At 35.2% G+C, this 27788-nt stretch overlaps 2 protein-coding genes and 1 pseudogene across 2 annotated transcripts in view; 2 read left to right on the top strand and 1 right to left on the bottom strand.

Moving 5' to 3' along the window:
• Positions 1 to 422, bottom strand: part of TBC1D12 (TBC1 domain family member 12) — an 89258-nt gene extending 88836 nt beyond the window's left edge. Inside the window, exon 1 of the mRNA XM_036223085.1 lies at positions 194 to 422. Coding sequence (XP_036078978.1) covers positions 194 to 407 — 214 coding nt within the window. The 5' untranslated portion in view covers positions 408 to 422. The remainder of the gene's footprint in view (positions 1 to 193) is intronic.
• Positions 294 to 27788, top strand: NOC3L (NOC3 like DNA replication regulator). Its single transcript, XM_016164154.2, has 21 exons — positions 294 to 422; positions 1507 to 1714; positions 4877 to 5009; positions 5753 to 5910; positions 6486 to 6539; positions 7714 to 7844; positions 9461 to 9622; positions 9819 to 9912; positions 12326 to 12501; positions 12891 to 13019; positions 17319 to 17450; positions 19062 to 19142; positions 19479 to 19579; positions 20591 to 20663; positions 21421 to 21484; positions 21570 to 21641; positions 21984 to 22165; positions 23091 to 23219; positions 23883 to 23980; positions 25744 to 25828; positions 26162 to 27788. Exons 1-21 carry the CDS (start codon positions 414 to 416, stop codon positions 26288 to 26290), a joined length of 2400 nt encoding a protein of 799 aa, XP_016019640.2. The 5' UTR covers positions 294 to 413; the 3' UTR covers positions 26291 to 27788.
• LOC118604895 lies at positions 7299 to 7417 on the top strand (annotated as a pseudogene).

Genomic DNA, 27788 nt, shown 5'->3' with positions numbered 1-27788 from the left:
ACAGTGATTAAAAAAAATTAAGTCCCTTCATTGTGAGAGGAGGAGCCCGATTTCCCAAACACTTCCAAAGAAATCCGGGAAGAGTCAAAGATTAAAAGACCTTGTAAAGCACCGTCCCTGGCCACACGCATTTGCCTACGCCGTTCTGGGCATCGTGGTCGCCCACGAGTATGCAAACCGCGGGGACACCCACCTAAGGTTGCGAGACTGTCACCGATAGAGGACGTGCGGCCAAGGCCGTCCACGGAAGTCCCGCCCCCATTTCCGGCGGCGGAGAATGGGGCGGGACTAGCGGCAGCTTCCGTCTTGCGCAGTGAGAAGGTTGCGGCACGTGTGTCGCCCCCTTCGGATTCCTGGGATACCCCTTCCGCTGGTGAACTTGTCACGCAGAGAGAGTCCTTTCCCATTGAAGGATGAAGGCGGTAAGCGTCCGCAGAAGCCCGGCCCTCGCGGTTTAGAGTACCCTTGGCTGATAGGGTCGCTTCCTGGTGTAGCTGTCGGGCCGGTTTTCGCCTTTGTTTGGGGGGCGTTGGTCTAGATTTGGAGCTGCCTCTTGGCTCTGTGCGCTGTCCACTTCCTGGCCCTTAGAACTGGCTCTTTCTGCATTGTCCACTATGCTTGCACTCGGCTTCAGGAGCTACGATGGGGCAAGCACCAGGCAAGCACCGAGTCTTGCATCCCTAGGATGTCAGACATTGAAGGATTCTTCAAGACCATTTTTCGAACCCCCTTTTTTACAAATAAAAAACAGGGTACTTTTCTCAGTTTATAGTATTAGTCATGGGACCCAAAACGAGTCAGTTTTTCTCCCTAAGGGGTAAGGAGATTGGAAAGCAAGTGATATGTTCCAATTCTCACAGAAAATTAGAGCTACTCGTAGGATTTGGATTTTTGAATGAGGGGTCACCAGCAAGAGAGTTGGATTTCAAAGACCGGCATTCAGTTTTGTCTTTCTTAGTTTAAAGGTCTTTAACAAGTCAACATAATCTCCCTAAGCCTTAGCTTCATCAGTAATATAGGGTAACGGCAATCATTGCTTTACTAGGCTGTTGAGTTATGCTGGAACACTTTGTAAGCGGTAAGATAGTATATAAATATTAGCTGTTATCGTTAAAGATAGCACCGTTTTGCTCTGAGTATGCTAAACTATAGGTGGTAAGCAAGCCTTGAATAACCATTTACCACCGATCAATGGTTCTTAACTTTTTTGGAGGAGGGGGAGAGTGTCTTAGACCCTTTTGAACAGCTGTGGATTTTGGTCACAAGACGACCCTGGGTTGAATAACTGATGCTCTAGCGCCGTTCTTTAGGATTAATGCCTTAGTTTGGTTTTAGCTCTTAAATGGAAGATCCATGGCTGTGAAACATTGCAACGGTGGAATTGGTGTAGTGAAATCTATAATCAATTCTCTTTACTCTGGCTTTGAAAATATACATTCTCTTTACTCTGGTTTTGAAAATATACATTTCTCAGTGTGCTGCATTCCTACTGTTGTTATTTTACAGAGAAGAAACAAAAAACAGGTCCCAAGCTTTCGGAAGTTGATAAAAACTAGTAAAGTCAAACTTGAAAACAAGCTAAAAAATAAGCAATTTAAACAACAAAGCACTCTCAAGAAGTACCGAAAAGAACAGAGGAAACTAAGGCAAGCTGTAAAAGATGCTGTATCTAAGAAACCCATTCCACTGGAGGATCCAAAGGAAAAACGACCAGGTAATTGTGAAAGTATTCACGTGCTGTAATTTCCATTGATTTGTTCCAAAATGTTCTTCATTTAATAACTGCTTTCTAGTAATCACTGTTGTTCTCAGATCTTCCTGAGAGTAGGTTAGGATAGTAGTTCTAAATGCTTTATTATAGACAGTATGAGAAAACATTTCAGTACAGTATTCATTGTGAGAAAGAGCTAGCCTCTGCGTTTAGTTGTCTAGAAAGCAGATCTGAAGATACTATACTTGGGAATACAAACTCAGAATACCCCTGTAAATAAATGTTGGGCAGAAGGGGCAGAAGGCCAGGGCTTCCACTTTCCCATCTATTGGCAGTTTGCTAAGGTAAGAACATTGCTTTTCTCTGGGGCGTTCTTCACAATGCTGCCAAAGTTCATTTAGTATCCAAAAGGCCTGGCTTTCTTTTCCCTTGGAAACTTGGAGTGAAATTGAGCTGTAATTGTCAGGGTTATTTCCTAAAACTATCCAAGAACTCTACATACCGAAAACAGGTAAGAAATATGACCATTTTGAGTCAGACCAGTTCTTCTACAATGTTACATATACTTTTAGAGTCGTCATATTTAACTGGATCTGACTATTCAGTCTTCCTATGTCCATCTCATTTCCTTAATGCTAACCTATTTATTTGATCTCTTGGCAACATATACAAAGTCATCATTGTACTGGAAGTACGGACACTTGGGCTTTTTCTTGCTTTTGTTACTTAATAGTAACATGGCCTTGGTCTGTCACTTAATCTCCAGGAATTTAATCTGCAAAAAAATGTGATGGTTGAGTTACATACCTTTTAAGATCTCTTCCATCTAACTTTCAATAGAATTTAAAAAGCATGATGTTAATAATTATATATTAAAAATAAGCAAAAGGTTTCATTCTTACATGTTGAAGTCTATCAGGTGTTTGTATATGACTGTAAGATTTAAAGGTTAGAGAGTAATTTTGTGAATTATCAGCATACAGTTGGTAATTGAAGCCTTAGACTTGGATAAAATCACTGGAGACTGTTGTATGAGAATTATAGAATATAGAACAGAATTTTTTAAAAATGCCTATAGCACCTGTAGAACAGAATTTTAAGGGACCCCAGCATTTAAGAAATGAATGGAGGAAAAAAACTTGAGGAGGAACCAGAGAATTAGGAAGAAAGCCAGAATTGCGCAGTATGTTAGAAATCAAGAGAGTTTCAAAAAGAAGGAAACTATATTCTAATATGAGAGTCTACAGAATGGTTAATTAAAACGTGAAAAATAGTGTGCATTGAAGTTTTTATCCACTTGAAATTATAGGCTCTCACCACATGTCTGATATGTTTACATCTTTGAATAAAAAAGACAATATATATATATGCACACTCATAAACATGTAAACTGTGACAGGAAGGAATAATAAAAAAAAAAGAAATGCACTTTCCTTTAACCCAGCAATACCACTGCTAAGAATTCTATGATCGTATTTGAAAAAATTTGCAAAGAATATATATGCACAAGCATGTTCATTGCAACACTTAAAATAGCAAAAGAAAGAAAGAAAGAAAAGCCACCACCACCATCAAAACCTGACAATAATCAAAATGTCCAACGAAGAATTGTTAAGATAAATGTTATATTGTATATAGATGTTGGAATACTATACAGCTATTAAGACTGAGGTAGAGCTATATTCTTTATGATACATAAGGTCTATGCAGCAAATGATATGATTGTCACTTCCTACTTCACATTTTTTTAGCAGCTACATATTTTTGTCTTGAATGGAAGTTCATTTAACCAGTAATAGAGTCATACCTTGAAAGGTGAGTAGAAAAGTTCACCGAAAGGCGAATTTAAATTTAAATTTTGTCAAGATATTGACAAATTGCCCACTGGAAAATGACATGACCATCTTAAAATGCTAATATGAAGAAGTCAGTAGATTGAAGAGGTTGAAGATACAGGGGAGAGGGCTTAAATGATAGAACAGAGCAGGAGAAGGCAAGAATTTTTGAGATCCAAAGCACAAGAGGAGAGGTATCTCTTTCAGTGTATGAGAAGGAAAAAGAAAAATGCATACAAATGCTGTTAAATTCAGTGTGGGAAATTGAAGGCGTTTCTACCTTATAGCTTTTCTTTTCTCCATGAAGTGAGGTAGATGATGAGATTAGAAGTGTGATGATAGATGCACTATTTGCAAAGACACCATAGGGCAGAGAGAAAGTTGACCAGGGAAATAATTGTTAGTCAGTTTTGAGAAATGGCAGACTCATTTAAAGTAGATTGGCGTTCTATTCTGTGCAGTGTGTACATTTATGTAGCACTATTTATGAGTATTGTTGGGTCAGGGAGAATTATAAGTTCTGCTAGGGAAGATGTTAAGATTGCCTTGTTCATGGTTGAATCCTCAGCACTTAGGACAGTGTTTAACACTAGTTGGCATTCTTTTTTATTATTATTATTATTATTATTATTATTATTAAAAAAGGGAAATGGAAAGAGCAAGGGACAGAGAGAAGGTAGAATAATCCATGGTTGGGGTTTTTCTGGATGTGCTTGTCTAAACTATAGAGGGAAAGTAGTTGGGGATATTGGCAAGAGGGTGGTCGAAGTGATAACCATACAATCTAAACGAGGGAATGAAAATAGAACACATTAGTAGATAGAAAGTAAAGTGGTCAAAGGATTGAAAGAATGTTTGGTTAAAGAAGTGCAGCAGAAGTAACTAAATGAGAACTGGAAGGACAAACGATTGTGGGCAGAGAGTGGATGAGCCACCAAGGTTGGGAATGTGGCCCTTGGAGGGGTGGCTGGGTGGAATGAAAGTGAACATCATTGGAGGTCAGACGGAGCTCAGGGGAAAAGTCATTGGTTCTCAGATGCTCTGATAGGTAATATAGGATGTGTGGAGACATTTACTTTTTGATCGTCACAGTGATGTGGGAGTGCCCCTGCCATTTAAATTTTGGGAGTCAGAGGTGCTAGCATTTTGCCTAGCTCAGGAAACCCCAATACAACAAAGAATTGTCCTGTCCAACGTGCAAGTTGTGCTATAATTAAGAAACACTGGGTTGAGGTATCAGAAACATAAGCTTTTCCTATTGTAGATACAAAAGTGCAGAGTTCTACATCTCCGATACTTGTTTCTGATTTTTTTCTTTTTTGTGGAACAGGTAAAAGGATTGAGAGGGAAGAGGAGGAAGAAGAGGAAGCCCTTCCTTTAGATATGTTGGATGAAGATGACTTACAGTTAATGAAGGATTTAGGTCAAAGAGCATCTTTTCTAACCAGAGATCTTTCTTCTAGGTAATACTTCATTTAGATTATTTATTTACATCTTTTCAGTGTTAAAAACTTGGTTTTGAATTTTCTTAGGTGGTTAGTGCAAGACTTCAGCTCTAAACACAGTGTTTACAAAGAGTTAACTCTATTATTGAGTTTATTTCCTAAAGGAAGTTCATGAATAAAACAAGCTGATTTTATTTAGTGTACCTCTATTTCTTTTGAGTTTGAATAGTGAAGTAGAGTGAATAGGGAAGAATGCTGTTCTTTCAGCATTGGCAGAACAGTCCTGAATTCTTTATGGCTATGACCTCAGTCCTTGTTACCCTATTAGGTAAGTATTATTCCTATTTATGGAGAGGAAACTGATGTTCCCCCACAATCACAAGTAATGGATCTGAAGTTTAAACTTAGACATTTTTAACCCCTAAGTTCATACTATGCTCTGAAGGTTTTTGAGAACCCAAAATAGCATGTCACCCTTGATTCTGTGGAATATTCTTCAAAAAGATTCAGCTGTTACTTTCACATTTATTTTGCATCTAAAGGGAAAGCTAATAGCCATAGTTTGAGTCTTTGTGGCAGACTGTACAATTCATTTATTCGTTTACTATTTTGAGTGCCTGCTGTGTACTGGGTCTAGGTGCTATTATCTATGTATGTATTGAAGGTCTGGCTAGTGGTTTGTTTTTCTGTGTTTTAAAAATGAAGGTCTCTAGGTTCCTTTTTGTTATATTAAAACTGAAAATTAATTTTGTTTTCTGCAGTGAGCCTGTTCACGCCAAGAAACGAAAGCATGAGCACGTTATAGATAAATATGAAAAAATACCAAGAACTCTGCAATATGCACCACAGAAGGAATTGATTCACTTGCTTCCTATCAAAGACAAAAGCGGCATAATCCCACAGACCAGGGAGAAGCCAGGTAAATCTGATCAGCCTGTGTATTAAAATTTTAGCTCCTTAATAATATCTTTTATTAAAAATTTAATTTTATTTGGACTTTTATCCATAGGTAAAAAATAGGGATGGCAACAATTAGTCATCTGGCAAGCTTGATGATTTGGTGAGAGATACAGTTGATTATCTCAGGTGTCTGTTGTACTGCGAGTACAACTGAAACTACAGGGTTAAGGTGAATTTTTTTCAGGGTATTTCACCAAATTCTGTTGTTTCTAAAATTAGAGCACACATATTCTTTTATTAGGCCTTTTTTCTTACATGTGTCTTTTGTGAAATAAAACACAGAAAAGTTCAGAAATCAAAGATATGAAATTATATAGTTTGTCATAAAAACTACACCCTTAAAACCACAATCTGGGCAAGGAACAAATACTGCCAGCACCCGGAAACGTCCCTTATGCTCTCCTGAATCACTAATTGCTCCCTCCTCAGAAAAGTAACTACTTTCCTGAGTTTTATGTTATTCACTTTCCTGCTTTCCTTTGTAGTTTCTCCACTTAACTATATTGTCTCATTTTTCATATACACATTTTTCAGTTCTTGACTCTAATCAAGATGAAGAGGATCAAGAAGAGCTGGAACTTGAGCACGGTAATGGGATACATCTTGATAGTTACTAAATTGTTAATTGAGAATTAACATTTTTTGCATAATAGTAAATGTGAGTTAATTTTAGATAAAATCTGGATGTGCATTTTGGAATACTGGTCATTTCAAGTTCGTTTGGAACATTTTCTTACATTTTGAAACTTCTACATTGTGCAATTTGTTGCTTTTATTATGGAAAAATTCATGTAGTTATATTTGTAGTGTCTAGGCATGCATGAAGGTCTTATTGATTGTTACCGTTTTGAGTTCTTTTAAATTGTTAGTGAAGGATCTGCCTACAAATAACTATTATACCTGTTTAGCTTAAATTACAAAAATGATTCTGTGCTATGAAATCATTTTGGTTCTTAGAGTAGTTGTACTTTGTATATGTGTTTTAGATCGTTAAATGTGATTTTCTGGATAGCACAGTTCTGATCAACATTAAATTGAAAGAATGTATTTTATTGTTTGAAACTGTGTGCTTTGGAATTTCTGAAAGAATAAACTGGTTGAATTTTACTTCTATGTAGCAAACCTCATTAATAGTGTAAATTATGTTATAGGTCAACTATTTTACAGTTTTTCAGTCATCTTTCATAGGCTTATTGCAGATTATGCTTCTGTGTTTATTAAATCTAGTTCCCTATGAATTTCTTAAGGTAACCATTTTGTGTAATTCAAAGCACTGATGTTTTGTGTAGTTCAAAGGACTGTACAGAATTGAAAACAGAATATTCTGTACTTAAAAAAACAATCAGAATCTACAGTCATGCCACCCTGAACACGCCCGATCTCATCTGATCTCGGAAGCTAAGCAGGTTTGGACCTGGTTAATACTTGGATGGGAGACCATCTAGGAAGACCAGGTGCTGTAGGCATTAAAAAAAAAAAATCAGATTGCTTTTTCCCTTAATTAATATGAATTATTGTGGGCTTATTAGCCTAGTAGTTAAGAATATGAACTGTAGAGTCAGACTGCCTGGGTTTAAATCCCATTTCTGCCAGGTTTATGAGCCTAGGCAGTTACTTCTCTTTGCCTCAGTTTCCTTATCTATAAAATGGAGTCGTTCATAGTACATGCCTCATATGATTATTGAGAAGATTATATGAATTATGGTTCTTGGATACTTGTAAATAAAGGAATGTTTAAGAGAGAAAACCTAATCTGTTTTAGAGATCATTGAAGATCCCATTCGAGAGCTGACCATAGAAGAACATTTACTTGAGAGAAAGAAGAAACTTCAGGAGAAGAAATTGCACATCTCAGCCTTGGCATCTGCCATATTATCAGATCCAGAAAGCAATGTAAGTAGTATTAATTTTTTTAGGTTCTTTACATTAGATATGGTCCAAATGTTTAATATTTTAAGATTCTCTTGTTAATTATAAGTATACACAAAAAGGAAAAGCATTAGCAAAATACTGTAACTGAATTAGAATAAGAGAGTAGATAGAACCTTAGCCCAATTCTACTTCTGAACATAATTTCTTCTGTAATCTAAGAAAAGTCTCTTAAATGCTCTGAGTCTTTAAATGAGGATATTGGGCTTAGATGTTGTAACTCTAAAAGTGATAAGTCTATAAAATTAATTAAACTAGGAAGGAGGAACCTACTCGTACATTTGCTTGACTGATCTATAGAGTTTTTAGTAAGGAATGTGCTACATAATAGGTTAGTCAGGAATACTTGTAAGTGGAAAATATTTTAAGTGAAATAGACTAGAGAGTAACAATGAATTATCATTGTGCCATGGGTACAGTAGTGAGGGTGGTGATAGTTATAACATGGACTCAAAAACTTGAGGTTTAGTCTTGGCTTTGCTACGTACTATTTGTTAGACTTTGGATAAGATTTTTATCTAAGGCTCGTTTTCTTCATTCCTAAAAAAAGATGGAGCCTGTTTTAAAACTGTTGAGAGGATTAAATGATAGTAGTATACATAAAGTCATATAAAGTGATACCGTTATTTTTGTTATCTTTGTGTCCCGAGCATCCTACTATGACAAATATTCATTTACTGAACAATAAAGTACATTGTTTACATTTATAGAAGAAGTTTCATGTGGGTACGCTTTGGAGCGGCATTTGTCCTTTTCTAATAAAGTGAGGGGAAGATCTGGAGCAGAATCGGAGAAGGGAATTTGGAATATTTCTCACCTGTATTATTGCACTTAATCATTATAAAACCATAGAGACAAGAGCTACTGATCTCATTTTACAGCTGAAAAATTGAGCCTTTGAAAACTCAAGTGATTTATTTTAGATTTTAATAGCCACTGTATTGAAACCTAGGTCTTATACTCTGAAGCCTCATGCTCATTTCATATAAGTTAGAGACAGCAAATAGGTGGTGATATACTTGTTCTCTCCCTGTTATGACAAACATTGCTAATCAACTAACGTTGCTTCTCAAGATGCTGTTCCAGCAGGCAATAGTAGGTCATCAAAGCAAACATGTTAGTTTAAGCTAATTTTCTACTTTTGCAATACCATACAAATGATCTTTGTATGAGTAACTTTGAAGCTAAAGTTAATGTGGATACACTATATTAATTCCCGATTAATTTATATACATGTGATTATATATTTGATTGGTATATATAACAATATATATCAGTAAGTCTTTTTAGGGAAATAGGCTACACATGCTTTAAGAAAACCTAATTAAAAAGAATTTCTAAAAATAGGTATATTAACAAATTTAAGCTATTTTTTAAGTCTCTGTCTTTTCCACTAATTTAACAAAATTTTGATTAATTTATAACTTTAGTGATTTACCTGTTGGTAGCGGGGGCTGTGTCTGGAATTGTGTATGGCTTGACTGGACTCTATGAGTCATTGTGTGAATTTCACCTATAGTGCTTTAGCTCATAATTGTTTTGCCATGATTTTCTAGCCTTATAAGTTATTTCTTTAACAGGTTAAAAAATTGAAAGAATTACGTTCCATGCTGATGGAACAGGATCCTGATGTGGCTGTTACTGTTCGAAAGCTGGTGATCATTTCTCTGATGGAGTTGTTTAAAGACATTACTCCTTCATATAAAATCCGGCCTCTAACAGAGGCAGAAAAGTCTACCAAGGTATGTGAAACATAATTACTATACAAAATAGCCTGAAAATTTTGGAGAGCTAGAGATGGGAGAAATAATAGAGTTTTTTGTTGTTGTTTGGTTGTTTTTACATGACTGTGTATATCCTGGGTATTCCTATTTTGCACTAAGTTTTGGATTTCAGTATTTTGATGTTGAAAAGTGATTGATTTTTTGGTCTTTTCAGATCCGTAAAGAAACCCAAAAGTTAAGAGAATTTGAAGAAGGCCTGGTTAGCCAGTATAAATTTTATTTGGAAAATCTGGAGCAAATGGTTAAAGGTATATTAAACATACCATAAAGCATGTAACATACTTAGCTTTGTTCAGGAAGGTGAATTCTATATTCTGTGCTGTGTGTTGACTGTCATAATGTATGGTCAGGAGTAGTTTAACTACCCATTAACACATGTGTTAGGTACGTCACTTAATCTATCTTTGTCTCAGTTTTTCCCTCTATAAAATGGGAATTATAGTACTTACCTCATTAGATTGTTGTGTAGAAGTAAATGAATTTATAGATGTAAAGCACTTAGAACTATGCCTAGCCTGTATTAGGCACTATGTTTTACCAGTTATTAGTATTGTTGCTACCTAGTGTTTAGGTGTATGTTTCTTAAATTTATGAATGTTTGGAATTCTACTATTTTTGGAGGGAGTAGTCAGGGGAGAAGGATGGCGTGTCATGAGTGCTTTGAAGAAAGCTTACAAGGCAGTTATTCAGGCTGAGAAACTCTTCTGTCAAACCTTGTTCTCTTTTTCTTTGTTCAGAAAAGGAAGGCTATAGGAAAAATTTAGACAGGATTAGGGAAGGGGTTCAGTTTCCTAGGCTAGGTGCTTTCACTAACTCGGTGGGCTCTTTTGCCTAGTGCTGGGCCAAAGGATCACCCTGTTGCCCTCTCAGCTGGAACAGGACTGCTGAATCCTATTGGCCCAGTAAAGGCATGGAGGTGGTAGAGCACGGAGGTGGCGGCTATGTGCCATGGGCATCGCTTCTAAGTTCCGGTATCTCAGTTGGAACTTGCTAGCATTTATTCTCCCAGAGATAAGGCCTAGGAGCTTTGTGTAGACCAACACTATCACTAGAAATATAATATGAGACATACAAGTTATTTAAAGAAATGTAGCCACCCTTAGAAAAAAGTAAAAAGGAAGAAAATTAATTTTAGCAGTAAATTATATATGTCTATGTTATCATTTTAAATGTAATCAATTTCTAAAATTAGTGAGATAGTTTACAGTTTTTTGTAGTAAGTTCAAAATCTGGCGTGTATTTTATACATCTAGCACACATCAACTTGGACTAGTCACATTTCAGGTGCTCAGTTGCCACGTGTGCCCGTGGCGTCTGTATTGGACCATGCAGGTGTAGATCTTTTCTAAGTGAATCGAACCGCTATGAATTCCCCAAGTTTTAAAATAAATCATGGTAAAATATAAATAACATAAACTTTATAATTTTAACTATTTTTAAGTGAACAATTATACGACATTAAGTAAATTCACATTGTTGTACAACCATCACCACTTCCATCTCTGGAACTTTTTCGTCTTACCCAACTGAAATTCTGTGCTTATTAAACATTAACTCCCCATTACCTCTGCCTGCCCCCCAGCAGTTGGCAGTCACCATTCTACTTTCTGTCTCTATGAATTTGACTACCCAGGAACCTCATTTAAATGGAATCATATAATGTTTGTCCTTCTGTGAGTTGCTTATTTTATTTAGCATGAGATCTTCAAGATTCAGCCTTGTTGTAGCATATGTCAGAATTTCCTTTCTTTTTAAGATCAAACAATATTCCACTGTATGTATATACCACATTTTGTTTACTCATTCATCTGTCAGTTAAGTCTTGTCAGGTTTAAGTAAATAGAATATATCGTTCTTATTTATGGTGAACACAGTCTGTTTAGGGAAAAATTATATGTACGAGAAGCAAGTTTTAAAATAAAGGTACTATCCATATTATCTTTCTCACCTCTGGCTGTATTGATATAGAAGGAGATGTTGAACTTGCTATAGAGAGACTAGCATATTTTCATATTCTCATAGTCAACGTGCCATGTTACAGTAACAGTGTATATGTAGAAATTTCTAGAAAAGAGGTATTATGAATCATCAATTATTTTGAAGGAGAATTTTAATTTCTTTTGGACCTTCTGGGTAAAGATACCACAGTGAGCATCAGCAGGAAGTCAGGAGAAATGATGTTTTGGACTCTTGGGATTTTTGAAACATGAAATAGACTGGGGCTCAGAGAGTTTAGGATTTCCTCATATTTACTAGCCATTTAGTGGGTAACTAGGATTTGAACCCAGGCTCTTGACTTATAGTTGTTTTTTTGGGGGATAGCCTTGGTAGAACACAGTGCAAGGACTCCTTTAAGGTATTGAGCTGCCTCTCCCTTCCTTCCTCTTTTAACCCCTAGGGAACCTTTTAATTTAATGATTTAGCTCTTAAAACACACAGAAAACCAAGATTCTGGTAATTGTGGTTAGAGTCAGAGGGTGAATAGTATAGAAGAATTTTAATGATAGCCTTTGTACTTGTTTAAGTATAGATACAACTCCTATTGAAGAATTTGCATTGTGTGTTGAGTTTTCATGTTATCACATTACTGTAACAGAAAGATAATTAGTTGAAGTATTGACCAATGAGTAAAATAACTAGCTACAATTATCTTTTGACTAGACTGGAAGCAAAGGAAGCTGAAGAAAAGTAATGTAGTTTCCTTAAAGGCATATAAAGGACTGGCAGAAGTGGCTGTGAAGAGCCTGTGTGAGCTGTTGGTGGCACTACCTCATTTCAATTTCCACAACAACATCATTGTATTGATTGTCCCTCTCATGAATGATGTGTCAAAATCGGTGGGTTGCTCTTAATGATCGTGGCTTTGTGCTTAACAGAAAATTAAAAACAAAATCCTTTGGAGCTGTTATTTATTGCTAAAATAGTCACTTTGTTAAACATCGTCTCTTCAAGAAAATTATTTGACTGTAAGTTTAGTGCACTGTTTTGAACAGGGGGCAGTTTTGTCCTGCAGGGAACATTAGGCTGTGTTTACAGACGTTTTTTATTGTTACTACTATAGTGGTGGGGGTGTGTTACCACTGGCATCTAGGTGGTAAAGGCCAGGCTTCTAAACGTCCTACAATGCACAGGACAGCCCTCCCACAACAAAGAATTATCTGGTCCCAAACGTCGGTAGTGCTAAGGTTGAGAAACACTGGTTTAGTGTAACATTTTACTTTTCCAGATATCTGAAATGTGTTGTGAGGCGGTAAAGAAACTCTTTAAACAAGATAAATTAGGCCAAGCTTCCCTTGGTGTAATTAAAGTGATTTCTGGTTTTGTGAAGGGCAGAAATTACGACGTTAGGCCAGAGGTAAGCTTGTCTTTTTTTACTTTGCATTGTATTTGTTTTTAAATTATTAAGTTAATTTTTAGTTGTCATGAGGAGTTTATTCTTACAGACGTGTACAAAGTAGAAAGGGAAAATACTCAATTCTCCAGATGTAAACTTCTATTTAGTCACATGCTTTTGATGTTTTTCTCTTTACAGTTTGATTTGTATCCTAGATGGTTTTCCATGCAGATATAGATTTATTTTTAAAATAAAAATGGTTTTATGTTGTGGGAATTATTCTGGATGTTTTCATTTTATGTATTGTGGACTTAAGTATAGGGCTATCCAATTCTTTTGAATGTCTGCCTTAGTGTTCCATTATGTGAATATACAGCCTCCTATTTGATGGACAGCCGAGTTTTTTGTAAATTTTTGCCATTGTAGTCAGCATGGAAGAGAATATTTTGGCCATATTATTTTTTCATGCTTGTGTGAGTATTTTGTGAGGTAAATTTCTAAGGTGTAGGTACTGGATCCAACAGAATACACATTTAAAAACTTGAGAGAGAATGCCAAATTGTTCTCCAAAAACATTTTATCACTTAGTTCCTGCTGGTGATAGGGGTTTCATTTCCCCATAACCATAACTATTTAATCTTTGTTAGTCTGGTAGGTAAAAAATACTGTGTGCTGCATATGTCTTTTTTGTTTACACATCATTATTAGGTTTTACTTCTAGACATTTATTCATCATTTGAATTTTTTGCCTATGTTTATTCTTTGCCAGTTTTTCTCAGGCATTTGTCATTCTTAATGACTTGTAACAATTTTTTTTAAATATTCATTCATTTCAGTAAATATCAGCTGTGTACTAGGCACTAGTCTAGGTTCTGGGGATAAAATAGTGATCAAAAGAAGCAAGCACTCTATGTGTTCATTGAGCTTACATTACATAGTAAGGATAATAAGTCTCTGTTCCGTGAGTTTCAAATATTTGTTGCTCTGACTTTTAATTTTGTATTTTGGTTTCTTGCTTTGTAGAAATTTTACATTTTAATTAACAACCATTATTTTCTCCTCCTTTATATATGAGGTGAATTTTTGTCATGGATAGATCCTCAATCCCAAGATCTATAGATTCTCTCCTTCTGAAAGAATTCTTCCAGAAGAATTTTAATTTTTATATTTAAGTACTTAATCTGTTTAAAATATTTGTATTTAAATATTTAATTCTTTGTGTGTATGGTATGAGTGTAGAAATCTATAACGTATCAAAGTAGGATGGTACTCATCTAAGTGGGCATTGTGTTAAGAGGACTGGATCATTCTTTTTTTCTCCAAAATATTTTAAATTATTTTAATGTATTACTTTAAACTGATATTTAAAATCAGATTTTTACTTTCCCCTCCCACAATAGTCCATACACAGAATTTGATTATAGTTGATTCAGTGTATGGATTAGTTTGAGAGAATTAAAATATTTACAGAATTCATTTTTTTCTGTTTAAAAATATCATATATCTTGCCACATATTTAAGGCTTTTATGTTCTTAAGTGAATTTTTATGGTTTTCCTCATTTGGGTCTTAGATATTTTTATTAACTATTTTTAGCCCTATAGTTTGATTAAGTTGATATATTCTACTGTTTATTTCCCAATTTCAGAGTCTTTTTTTTGCCATAAAATTCCTTTCATTAAAGCCAATAATTTTAGTTCAACTGCTAAAATTATGGAAATTGGGCTTAAGAAAGAGAAAATATTTAGTATTTTTACTCAGAATGGTAGAATGATCAGGTAATAAGAACATGATACTTGGTCATAGGGAAACACTTTCATTTTAGTGATGTTAGAATTATAAACTACAATCTTTAATGTGTTGGGGTTTTTTGGGTACATATTTAGATAGTACAATATGATTTTTTTGAAGGTGTACATTGTGATGATTTAATATATGTGTACATTGTGAGGTGATTACCACAATCAAGTTAATTAACACCTCTTATAGTTACCTTTTATTTGAGTGTGGTGAGAATACTTAAGATTTTCTCTTGTAGCAAATTTCAAGTGTTTGATAAGGTATTATTAACTATATTCATCCTGCTGTACTTTAGATCTCAGAATTTAGACATCTTATAACTGAAAGTTTGTATCATTTGACTAACATCTCCCCATTTGACCCATTCCCTGGCAGTCAGTGTTCTATCTGGTTACATGTGTTTGGCTTTTTTAGATTCCACACAAAAGTGAGATCGTACAATATTTGTCTTTCTCTGTCTGGTTTATTTCACTTACCATAATGCTCTCTAGGTTCATCCATGTTGTCACAAATGGTGAGATTCTTTTAAATGGCTCAATAATATTCCATTTTATGTATATACTTCATTTTCTTTATTCATTTATTTGTCTATAGATACATAGGTTGTTTCCATATCTTGGCTATTCTGAATAATGCTGCAGTGAACATGGGAGTGCACATATCTCTTTGAAATACTGATTTCACTTCCTTTGGCTATATACCCAGAAGTGGGATTGCTGGATTATGTGATAATTCTGTTTTTAATCTTTTGAGGAACCTCCATTCTGTTTTTCATAGTGGCTGATCAGTTTTTATTCCCACCAACGATGCATAAGGGTTGCCGTTTCTCCACATCCTTGCTAACACTTATTTCTTGTCTTTTTGATAATACCCATTCTGATAGATGTGAAGTAATAATTCATTGTGGTTTTGATTTATTTGCATTTCCCTAATGATTAATGATCTTGAGCACCTTGTAATATACCTTTTGGGCATTCATATGTCTTCTTTGAAAAAATGTCTATTTAGATTCTTGGCCCATTTTTTTAATCATATTATTTGATTTTGCTATTTAGTTGTGGAGTTCCATATGTATTTTGGGTATTAACCACTTATCAGATATATGGTTTGCAAATATTTTTTCCCCATTCTGTAGATTGATTTTTCATTCTGTTGATGGTTTGCAGAAGTTTTAGTTTAATATGATCTCACTTGATTATTTTTGCTTGTTGCCTGTGCTTTTGGTGTCATATCTAAAAAAACATTCCTAAGGCCAGTGCCACGGACCTTTTTCCCTATTATTTTTCTAGAAATCTTATAGCTTCATGTCTTATATTTAAGATTTTAATCCATTTCAAGTTAATTTTCATGAATGGTTTAAGAGAAGGGTTCAGTTTTATTCTTCTGCATATAGTATCAGTTTTTCCCAGCACTATTTATTGAAGAGGGTATCCTTCCCTGTTGTGTATTTTTGGTGCTATTGCCAAAGATACTGTATTCTTTAATTTGGAGTTATTTTTCATGAGTGGGTAATATTTTATGAGCACATAGAATACCTATAAGATACTCAAGCTGATCTTTCTGATATCTAGAATATAGATTCACTATTTATGCATGTAGTTCTTCTTTGTTTTCATTTTATGCTTTTAAGCCCTGTAATCTGAAATACTCAGCTTTCTTCCGGTGTACATAATGGAAAAATATAAAGCTGTAGTTCTCAAGTTTTTTGTCTTTCTGGAAATGTTTCTGTGACCGCAGATCAGTAGAATGGTTTTTTCCCCAGGAAATGTAGAATTTTAAATTCCTTTTGTCTTTGTGTTTGGACGGTTGCTATAACACAGAAAACACCTGCTTCCAAATTAGCTTCTCAATTTTTTTAATGGCTTAAGGCAATAGTTCTCATTGTGGTTTGTGGACCGGCATCAGTGGGAATTAGAAATACAAGTTCTGGGGTCCCACTCCAGACTTACTGAATCAGAAATTGCACTGGGGTCCAGCTATTTGTGTTTTAACAAACCCTTCAGGTGAACCGATGTTTGCTAAAGTTGGAGACCCATTGTCATGAAGTTGTCTTACAATTAATAACACTAGTTGTCATGTTATTTTTTTTAATATGAAAAAGATGAAGATTAGGTCTGTTTGCTATAAAACTAAAGCTATTTTGGTAAACTAAAGCTGGTTTAGAAATAACCTAATTTATATCTTCTCCTCCCATACTGGTCTAAAACCTTTTTCTGGCCTGCCTGCTCATTGTAATCCTATATTCCAATGCCAAATAACGTGTTCTCTCTTCTTTATTTTCATTAAACTGCAAAATAGTGTTACATGTATTTAGCCAAATACTAGTTTGTTCTTTCATAGACATACTATGTTTAGCAAAAAGATGTAATCGAACTTTGTGTAAAATGTGATAAAACATGTTTCACATTTTTTTTTTTGCATAAAAAAGGGAAATAACTGTTTAAATGCTTGTTTTTCTGTATAAATTTTTTGAGGGCAGTATAAATATTAAGCCGTGTGTTTGTGTTTCCTTCAATATTAGATGTTGAGAACATTCTTGTACCTAAGAATCAAAGAAGTAGAAGTGAAAAAAGATACAGAGGACATTACTAAACCAAAAAAGTTCATGACGTTCAAGGAAAAGAGAAAAAATCTATCAAGAATGCAGAGAAAGGTTTGATTTCTTTCTTTCTTTATTTTATTTGCTTTTAGATTAAAATCATAGGGTAGGCACAGGTAAAAATCATAGTTAAGTCATAATTATAAATATTTTAAAATCAGATACTTAGAGAATTTAGTTTTTCCCAGTTGTTGCAAAGAAATATTTTATCATATCAATTTAAACTGACAATTCATTTGCAAAGAGAGCAGTAGATGAAAAGATTTTCTTGCCATGCTGACTTTTAAGGTCATCTTAGATTTATTGTGACACAGATTCTTTCCTTAACAGAAAGGATGTCTTCATGTGAAGTTAGTAACAAAGTAGGTTTTGGTAATCGAATCATGTTTCTTTATTGGTTTGTGTTTGAAACCTTTTTTTATTTACTATGAGACTTTGGACACCTTTTTTTTTTTTTTTTTTTTTTAACTTTGAGAGATGGAGCTAATTAAAAGTACCCACCAGTGCAATTAGCATTAATATATTGGCTAGGTGGAAAACCAGAGGAGAGAATTACCAACGAGGGGAATCGTTTTATAAACTATGTAAATGTCTAACCAATGGACTGTATACTTGAAACTAATTAAATAAATACGAATTTTTTTTTAAAGAAGCCCCCACCTTCCAGAGTCATTGTGTAGTTTCAGTAAAATGATGTATATAAAGAACTTAGCAGAGCGCCTAACACCGTGTGCTTTATAAACATTTGTTACCATCACCACCACCATTGCTATCACGTCTCAGAACATTTCTAAACAGTTAAGTAGGATTATCAAATTGCTTATAAAAACAAAACAAAAAATAATTTCCAGGTTATCCATCTTTGAATGTATCTAATAATTTTGAAAATGTGACAGAATATCAAATTAGATGTAATAAGTGTAAACAAATGAAGGTAGACGTTTTCGTTACTTATTCCGTATCTCCTTAACATAAGTTGGAGATGCGTGGTAAGAACAGCATGTATGTAGCTGCGGGGAAGCAAAAGCATAATAAGAACGTGGAAGCTCTTTAGCAGCCTCACACAAGGGAAGGAAACTGTTCCCTGTGTCTCAGGCAGCTTAACATCCATTGTTTGCTGCTCTTACAGTATAAGGAAGTAGGAAAAAAATTGGAATTTATTAAATTTCTATAGTGTATCTGGTTTTATGCCTTGTGTATAAGTGAGCTTAGGAAGTATTGTTGATGACTGGTTTCTATGTCAGATGATTTAATACCGAGAATTATTTCTGGGCCCAGCATGTTCTTTTTTCTTTTTTGAAATATTTTAAATTTAAAACAACTACAGAGAATAGTATAGCACATCCCATGTATCCCCCTTTCTGAATGAGCAGATATTAATAGACTCACCTCAGTTTTCTTCTTGAAAAGTAAGAAACCAGAGATAGAATGCCCTTTGGTCTCCCCGTCTCAGATTTTGTGCCTTCTTCCCAGGAGGCAGTTGCCATCATGACTTTGGTTCGTGTATGCTTCTTAGCCACGTTTTTGTACTTTTGCTTATATTTGTATTTAAATATTATGAAACAGAGTATTGTATGTGTTTCGTAGTGTTTACATATTATGCCTCTGAAGCATGTTTTTTTCATTCAGTGGTAAATACTCTTATTTTTTTCAATCTATTTTCAGTGGAAGAAAGCAGAAGAGAAACTAGAGCGAGAGCTTCGGGAGGCAGAAGCTTCAGAGAGTTCTGAGAAAAAACTTAAACTGGTAGGCAGTTTCACATTCTTTGTGCCTATGAAATGTTTTGTTAAATAATTTTAATTAGGGATTTATTGTTTTAACTTGTGGTTATGTAATTTTGGTTTATTTCATGAGGCTTGGATATGAGATGTGCAAGTAACTAACTGTAATGTGATCAGTGCTGGTTTTATGAAGTCACGGGCTGTGTATCTTCATTCTGTTTTGTCAAAGCTCCTAAGTTTGAATCATGGGGAAGGATGGGAGGGGACAAAAAAGATTGAGCTTTGAAAGTGCTAATTACGGTAACTCAGGAGAACATGTACTGGGTTATACTAAAGTCCTGTTGTCTGTTTCTTCTGCCAGCACACGGAGACTTTGAATATTGTGTTTGTAACCTACTTCAGAATATTGAAGAAGGCCCAGAGGTCACCTCTCCTGCCAGTGGTTCTAGAAGGTCTTGCCAAGTAAGGGCTTTGCAGGTTGAAACCTTTTAGATTCTTTCTAAATAAGACTGAAGTAACCATGACTTTTAAACAGAGTTTACTAAAGCTGACTTAGTGTTCTCAGTTCTCATTTCTTTTTTGTCACTAGCCTTTCCTTGTTTTACTTTGTTTGGCTCATCCCTTTGGCACTGGAAATATCTTCATGCACTTGAGTTCATATGTTGTCTGGCCAAAGGTTATGGTCATTTGAAATTTTGATAAATATTGCCAAATTGCTTCCCCTAAAGGTTGTACCAATACATGGGGACTATATCACTTATAAGGTCCTTGTTCTAAGGTTTACATAGCATCAAAGGCTCTTGCATTAATGTTGAAGAGTTATCCTTGAACTATTTCATTGCTTAATATTTTATAGTGTACAGGGTGCCCTGACATTTAGGCACTCCCACGATTCTTTAACTCTATTGGGTGATCTCAGTTATGTCTAGAAATAGAGGCCCAGGCCAGCCAAGCAACTTATAGAGAATCATAAAGGTAATTAATTGCAGAGCCTGAACTAGACACCAGGTCCAACTTTTCCCTTTTACTTTTAAAGCTTACATAGGGTCTATATTCTTATAAATAGCAGAATCTTTCCTCCTTTCTTTTTCCCACTGCTTGTTTTCTTAGAAGCTGATGCTGCTTGTCCTTTATGACTTAGAACAGTGTTGGACACCTGGTAAACTTTCCTGGGGAAGTTGTTTACTCTTAGCAACTTCTTTCTCAGGGCAGAAGTATTTTTGAAATACTATATTTAGTTTGTTTAGTGCCTTATATATTTCTGCTGAGTATAGAATCCAGCAGTGGATGAATTGTCAAAAAGGCTGATCTAAATTATTGAAAAGTATCAGTAAACATCTTCATCATCATCTCCATCATAGCTAACATTCTGGAATAAAGAATGTTAAAAACAGAATTTTAAAGTCGTTTAATTTTTGGCTGCTTTATTTCTGTTTTTAGGTTACCTTTTAACTACGTCTTGTTTGATTCTAGGTTTGCTCACCTTATAAATGTGGAATTTTTTGATGATTTATTAGTGGTTCTGCATAGTCTCATTGAGTCTGGTGTAAGTAACTCTATTAATGAATTACTTTTTAAGGTGTAAATGGTATTGTGATTGCAAATTGGTGCAGCCACTATGGAGGTTCTTCAAAAAATTAAAATTTTTGACAGAGCAATTGCACTTCTAGGTATTTATCCAAAGAAAACCAAAACAATAATTCATAAAAATCTATACATCCCCATGTTCATGACAGCATGATTCACAATAGCCAATATATGGAAGCAGTCTAAATGCCCATCAACAGAAGATGGATTAAGAAGTTGTGGTTCATATATACAGTGGAATATTACTCAGCCATACAAAAAATGAAATCCTACCATTCATAACAACATGATGGGACCTAGAGGTTATTATGCTGAGTGAAATAAGTCAGAGAAAGATAAATACCATATGATTTCACTTATATGTGGAATTTACAGAACAAAAAAACCAAACAAAATGAAAATAGAGGACACAAATACAGAGGACATTGTGGTGATTACGTTGGAGGGGGTTTAAGAGGCTGGAAGAAAGGAGTGAAGGGGTAAAAAGGGACAAATTTGTAATTGAAAGATGGTCATAGGGATGGGGAGCATGCATAGGGAATGTAGCCAGTAGTATTGTAATGGCTATGTGTATGTAGAGCCTGAAATAATAGAGTATTGGGGAGATAATTTCATAAACTATATAAATGTCTAACCAATGTACCGTATACTCGAAACTAATAAAAAAAGATATAAATAATATTATTATTCTTAACATCTCCTCTTTTTTTTAAAAGGACTTAAGCTATCAAGAAAGTCTTCACTGTGTCCAGACTGCTTTTCATATTCTTTCTGGTCAAGGTGAGACGCTTTGTTAATTAAGTTTGTTTGCTTTAACCTTTGGAGGTTGGAACATTCCTAATTGGTATTTGTGGTCATTTCAAAGGTGATGTTCTGAATATTGATCCAATGAAATTCTATACACATCTTTACAAAACACTGTTCAAGTTACATGCAGGTATGTATGTTTAGATAAGGTGTCTTTAATAAATATTTCTTTTAAGAATATGTTGCGACCAGAATTATAGTCAATGAAAAATGAGAACTAGGTACTGGTATATAAAATGCTGGCCTGCCAGTGCCCCACGTCTGTATTTAACCTTAAGTAAGACTTGGAGCGAGAGAACTAGAATCCACTGAAGATGCACTATAACCCACTGCGTCTCCTGAGCAGTATAGTCCTGCTTTGTGGGTTAGGGAAATGATTTGGGACAGATAGCGATGGTTGATCTTGGGTTTTTCTGGAGTTAGGTGAGGCTGCATAATGAAAAAGTAATGAAGAGCGTATTTGCTATTTTAGGTGCTACCAGTGAAGGAGTCGCGATTGTACTCCAGTGCCTCGACGTCATGCTGACTAAGCGCAGAAAGCAGGTTTCTCAGCAGCGAGCCCTTGCCTTCATCAAGCGCCTCTGCACCCTTGCTCTTCACGTTCTTCCAAATGCAAGCATTGGCATTCTGGCAACTAACAGAATATTAATGCATGTAAGCAGTGATACGGATGTAAATTCTGGCCCTGCAGCAGTAGTGCTTTGTTTGAGGCATGTCTTAATCAGGCGATTAGGGAAGTACATAGAATTACAAAAGGAAAGCATTTCATCCCTAGTGATACCCTCCAGAGGTAGCCATTTTTACTGTTTGGTGGGTATCTTTCCAGCAAACGTCTAAAAAATTCATAAATAAATGCGTACATTAAACACTAACAGCATAACTTTTTTTTAACACTTAATGGTGAACACATTTTTTTGTGTCAGTACAAATATAGCTACTTTATTTCTCCAATGACTAAATAAGGTTGTTTGCTTAACACTTAATGTAGTTCTTACTATGTACCTGCCACTATAAAAAATGCTCTACAAAAATTAACTCACTGAGTTTTTGTAACAGCTCTGTGAAGTAGCTATATTGTTATTTCAGGGAAAACTGAGGTCCAGAGAATGGGTAACTTGCCTAAGGTGACACTGCTAGTGAGTGGCAGAGGTGGGATTGAAAGAAATTCATGCAGTCTGGTTTTTATACTTTGTATTTTTCTTTTGATGACATATGGCTTTTTTCCTTTTAAAAAGCTATTACAAGTCATGCTATAATGAATATTCTTACATGTGTCTAATTATTTGTATCGGAAAGATTCCTAAAAGTGGAATTGCTGGGTGAAAAGAATATTCTGTTTTCTCTTGCAAGATAAATTCTTAGCAAGCCAAGAAAATAACCTTTGGCAATTTTTGTTTTCAAATGGTATAAGCTTACATTTCAAAAATTAAAACTAAGTATGAAGTCTATATGCTTATAGCTCTTATATAATCATAATATCAAATGAAATTTAACTACAAATAAAAGTGCAGAATCCAATAGCCTTCTTCAGATTAACAATATTAATTTAATTAATCCTTCTTATATGACATATTTGCAGACTTTCCCAAAAACAGATCTGTTGCTTGACAGTGAATCTCAGGGAAGTGGGGTTTTCCTCCCCGAACTCGATGAACCCGAGTACTGCAATGCTCAGAACACCGCTCTTTGGGAACTGCATGTGCTACGGGTAAGAGTGGTACCTCAACCCCCCCATTTTATTTTGTGAGCAGTTTTGTTCAGTTTCTCCCCAAGTAGTTATTATTGCCAGATACTTAATATATTTTGTTCTGAGACCGCCTTTTCTAGAATTCCTGTTTTAATAGTCTGCATGTTACTTTGCTCTTACTAGTCTTTATGCTGTCAGGATACATTTTTCAAAGGAAGCTGCAAATGACAGTTTTGCAGGGTAAGAGTTGACATCTTTTCCTTACCAGGCACATTTGTATTGGGTCCTATCCAAGAAGACTTTGATTGGCCTACCGGCTTTAAGAGGTTTTCACCTACGTCATGGTTCTACAGTGGGGACAACATTAGACTGAGACTCGTAGAAACTATGTTTGAGGAAACCTGTTGCAAACTAACTTCTTCCCTTTGATTTTTTATTTTTCTTTTCATATGGTAAAATCAAGACTAAGCTATGTCACTGGTGACTTGGTCATCAAACAGATTCATGTTGTAATCATGTGAGCAAAGATAGTATTTTTCTTGTAGGTATGTGGTTCTTATGAATTAATATTTATATTTACATATACAGTTTTTTAAAAAAATTGTTAAGTAAAACCTTTGCTGTAGCTAGTGTTTTATGAAGTACTGACCTGTGCAAAATATAGTTGTCCCGTTTCCCCTTCAGAGACATTTCCATCCTACTGTGCAGAGGTTTGCAGCTCACCTCATCGCAGGGGCCCCTTTGGATGGCTCTGACGCACTCAAGCCAGAGTTGAGCCGAAGGTAGGACTCAGCATCGCCACCTTTTAAAGCTGTGAATTTCAGTTGATAGCTCTTTACTGTGAGAAGTCTGTTTTATAAAGAGATTTTAAAATGTAAAGTGCTAGTTGGTTATCTGGGGTTGGTCTTACTTCATATTCCTGAATTGTTCTAAAGAAAAAACATGCTGATTATGATTTTGTTAGTTTTGGTTAATCTTAACACTTTTTGTCATAAAAATTTTCACATGTATAGGTAGGTAAGTAGAAAGAATAGTGAATTCCGGTATGCCCGTTACTCAGGTTCAACAGTTAATAAGAAAATGCCATATATGCTTATGTGAAGATCAGTGAGTCCAACCACAATGAGATTCCTTTTTGAACGGTCGTGCTAGTGCCAGGAGAAATGAGGAGAGAGAGAAAAGTTCTTTGGAACACTGCTGCCCAGAAAGGCACTGGTTTCTCTCCTGGGCCTTCACAGCCATCTCTGTGGGGCTTCCTGATGTGCAGGAAGCTTGGACCACCACTCCGGCATTAACTTTAACTTTTCCAGAGTGGGAAAAGGGTCCTCCTAAAAGAAGCTTCTTTTCCCCTACCTTTCTATTCTGAAAAATCTCAAAAGTACAGAAAAGTTGAAAAAATAGTAATGACCTTTTTTCTCCACAAAATCAGTTAGGAAATACTTTAGTTATACAGAAAAGAAGAAAAAATGCTATAAAAGACACCCTTGTAATATACTGACCACTCAGAATTAATATTCTGTGGATTTTTCTCCATCTTTGCAAATGCACCGGTTTTTAAATTCAGACATCACAGGCAAGTGACCTGTAGGCCAGCAGGCTGATTTTCTGGCCTCGTCAGCGTTTGAACAAAAATGGAATTACTTATTTTTTTAATATTGGAAGAATTCACCTAAAAAACACATTTTCAGCTTCTTTTAAAATACTGGGAGATGTGGCAAAATAGGTCTGTATGTTTTAAATGGCAGTAGTTAGCTGCTTACCCTTCTAAATGAGACATAAACTCTGTAGTTTTCCATAAACCTTTTTCTTTTCTGGGCAGAATAGAGATTAAAAAGAGAAAACAATTTTTCGTCATTTTTTTTTTTTTCATAATCCTTTTCTGGCAAGTGTTTATTAGAGATCTTGAACATTTGACTCATTTATGCCAGAGGTTTCCTATTCAGGAGGAAGGTGAGGAATGGGTTCATCCCAGAGGCATGAGAAAGGAGACTCATGGTGTCTCCCCTTGGAGAGTGGAGCTTGGGATGTGACCCTCATACAACCCTCGCAGGCCCTTGCCAATCTCCTGTAGAGAATGTGAACCAGCCTCGGTCATTAAGGATTCGTTTACATGCCACGGGTGTGGACATTAATTCTGTCGTGAATGGCCTCTCCTGGCTTTTAAGGGTTGAGCTTTTTGAAATCCATGGAGGATAACTCCATGTTTCCGGTTCCCAATACCACATTTAGCCCATAACTGTGGTTGAGTTGGGGTTTGATCACATTGAGCTTGAGGTCTTCTGCTCAGCCTTCTCTCTGTCCAGACCTGTATTTCTAAATGTATACCAGATGCCATCTGAGGTAGAATTAGTTGAAGAAATGTTGTCATTACATGAGAATTTAGGATTGATTTTACATGTTGATTTGTTGGTTTCACAAGCAGGATTATTTTATACCTTTAATATATGGGTTTAGAATAATGAGTCAGTCATTCTTTGGGTGTTGTTAATTATTTTCAGGTTATATAGGTATGGTGGTGTCTTTACATTTCTACTTGTGATTATAGATCTGCTGCAGAACTTTTTGAGACTTACAGCATGGCAGCAATGACATTCAATCCTCCCGTGGAAACTTTAAGCACCAAAAGGAAGGTATGTCCTACTTTTTATTATTTTTTAAAAGATGAAATAAAAACTAAACTAAGATATCTCTTAGTAACTAATTCCAACTTGCCTAATTGTTTTGTAGTTTTTTTTTTTTTCATGTGTAGGAGTGGGTGGTAGGATGGATCTCTGAGGTTGAAATTCTATGTAGAGACAGTCATGAGACTGTACCATTCAGTACAGGATGTGTCCAAGACCGGACCCAGCATCTGTCACTTGTTGGTTTAGTATCAGCTGTTGCCATTTTCAGCATTGCTATATAGCCTGGCTTTTGCTTATGGCATGAGAACTTTTAACTCATACTTTTAATATTTTTTTCAGGATAAAGTTTTACAGGGGGATTCATTTTTGAATGAAGATTTAAATCAGCTAATCGAAAGACATTGCAATACAGTTGCTACTCAGTGGCCTCTGGATTTCGCCAGCTGTTTGGAAACATCACTAAGGTAGTAGAAGAAGGAAGAGTCAGTGGACTTTCTTGTATATTTGGATGTTTGTGAAGATGCACATGAAGATAATGTTAATTTAGGATCTTCTCCTTTTATTCAAGGGAAACGTCCTAAGAAAATTAATGTTACCCATTGGCGGCATAGGATTCTGCTCAAATTCTGAAAAAGCCCTTTCCTCCCCTAATATTTGGGAATTTCTATCTTAATAATGTTGCCATTTTAAAATTTAATATAGATATTAAGCTATAGTTTTAAAAAAGTCTTTAGACCAAGCTTATTAAAATAAAGGCATAGAGCACAGAAATATCAAGACCGTGAGATTGCTTTTTAAAGTGCAGCTACTCTTTATAACCAAATATTCTTTATAACCAAATACATTTTTTTTTTATTGTATCACTGTAGTTGGAAGAGAGAAAAATTCTAAATTTGAGTGAGTATATTTTTATAAAGATTTTTGAGAAAAGAAAACATCTTGAAATTGGGTGCCAGGTTCCTTGGCTCTTGCTAGATGGTACACTTCAAAAAGTAACCTAATTTTGGCCTTTAAAAAAAGTGTTCATTGTGGCCACTTTCAAAGAAAGTCTGAATGTGATTCTAGTTTCTTCGAAGTCCTTCACATTTTTTGACATGCTCTAAGGGTGGTGGGGGAAGAATTGCTCCAGAATGGAAAAATCAAGCCCAGATTTTACCGTTCTAAGGATAAAGGGTACCCGGTGAAGGGCTTTTTTCTTTTTTCTTTTTTTTTTTTTTTTTTTTTTTAGACAGGGTGAAATGCCTTATTCTTATGAATATTACAAAGCAGTATTTTATGTAACAGCTATTGCCATATTTAGAATGGCCTATGAAATAAGTGTTTAATGACCAGGTTATAAAAATTCCTGTGAATAGTTGAATAAAAAACAGCTGCTTTTTTTCTGCTTCCTCTTCTTGTGAGAGTTTTTAAAAATGCACAGCAGTTCCAACTAAATAGTTTGTTATTGCTTCAGAGCTATGGAAGCCAGTGATTTTGGTCTAGAGCTTAAAGCTCTTTTTTTCCCTCATGACGTAAATGAAAATAAAGTTCCTTTATCATTCCAGCAGAGTTGGGGCTAACACTGCATGTTAATCTCTTAGCACATTCTTTTATGAATTTTAAAAGTGTTTCTAAGTTCAGTTTTTTAAGCTTGATTATTTAATGATGAGAAATGTATGATTTAAGATGTAAATATTTGCTTTTAACCTATTGTTTAGATATAAAACAAAGTTCAGGAATGTTATGAATAGTTTGGAGGACCATTAGGGCTCAAGTGACCAATACATGTCACAAATCATTTATTTTTCAAAGATACACATTTATATTCCATTTTGGCAGCAGAAACTGTAGTTTAGGTGAAAAATCAATGATTTCACACTTCAGTTATGCTTTTAACCTTGTTACACAGAGAATTATAGATCATAAAATTATACATCTATTTGAATATTGTATATGAATTTGAGAATAAAATATATTCATGCTCTAA

Source organism: Rousettus aegyptiacus, unplaced genomic scaffold, assembly GCF_014176215.1.
Source record: "Rousettus aegyptiacus isolate mRouAeg1 unplaced genomic scaffold, mRouAeg1.p scaffold_m13_p_6, whole genome shotgun sequence".
Lineage (NCBI taxonomy): Eukaryota > Metazoa > Chordata > Mammalia > Chiroptera > Pteropodidae > Rousettus > Rousettus aegyptiacus.
This window is presented reverse-complemented; position numbering and strand designations above follow the sequence as displayed.

Coding starts and splice junctions, on each gene's coding strand:
- NOC3L (XM_016164154.2), top strand. Junction 7,845..9,460: donor TATCAGATCCAGAAAGCAAT/GTAAGTAGTATT, acceptor TTTCTTTAACAG/GTTAAAAAATTGAAAGAATT. Junction 21,642..21,983: donor ACTGTTCAAGTTACATGCAG/GTATGTATGTTT, acceptor TTGCTATTTTAG/GTGCTACCAGTGAAGGAGTC.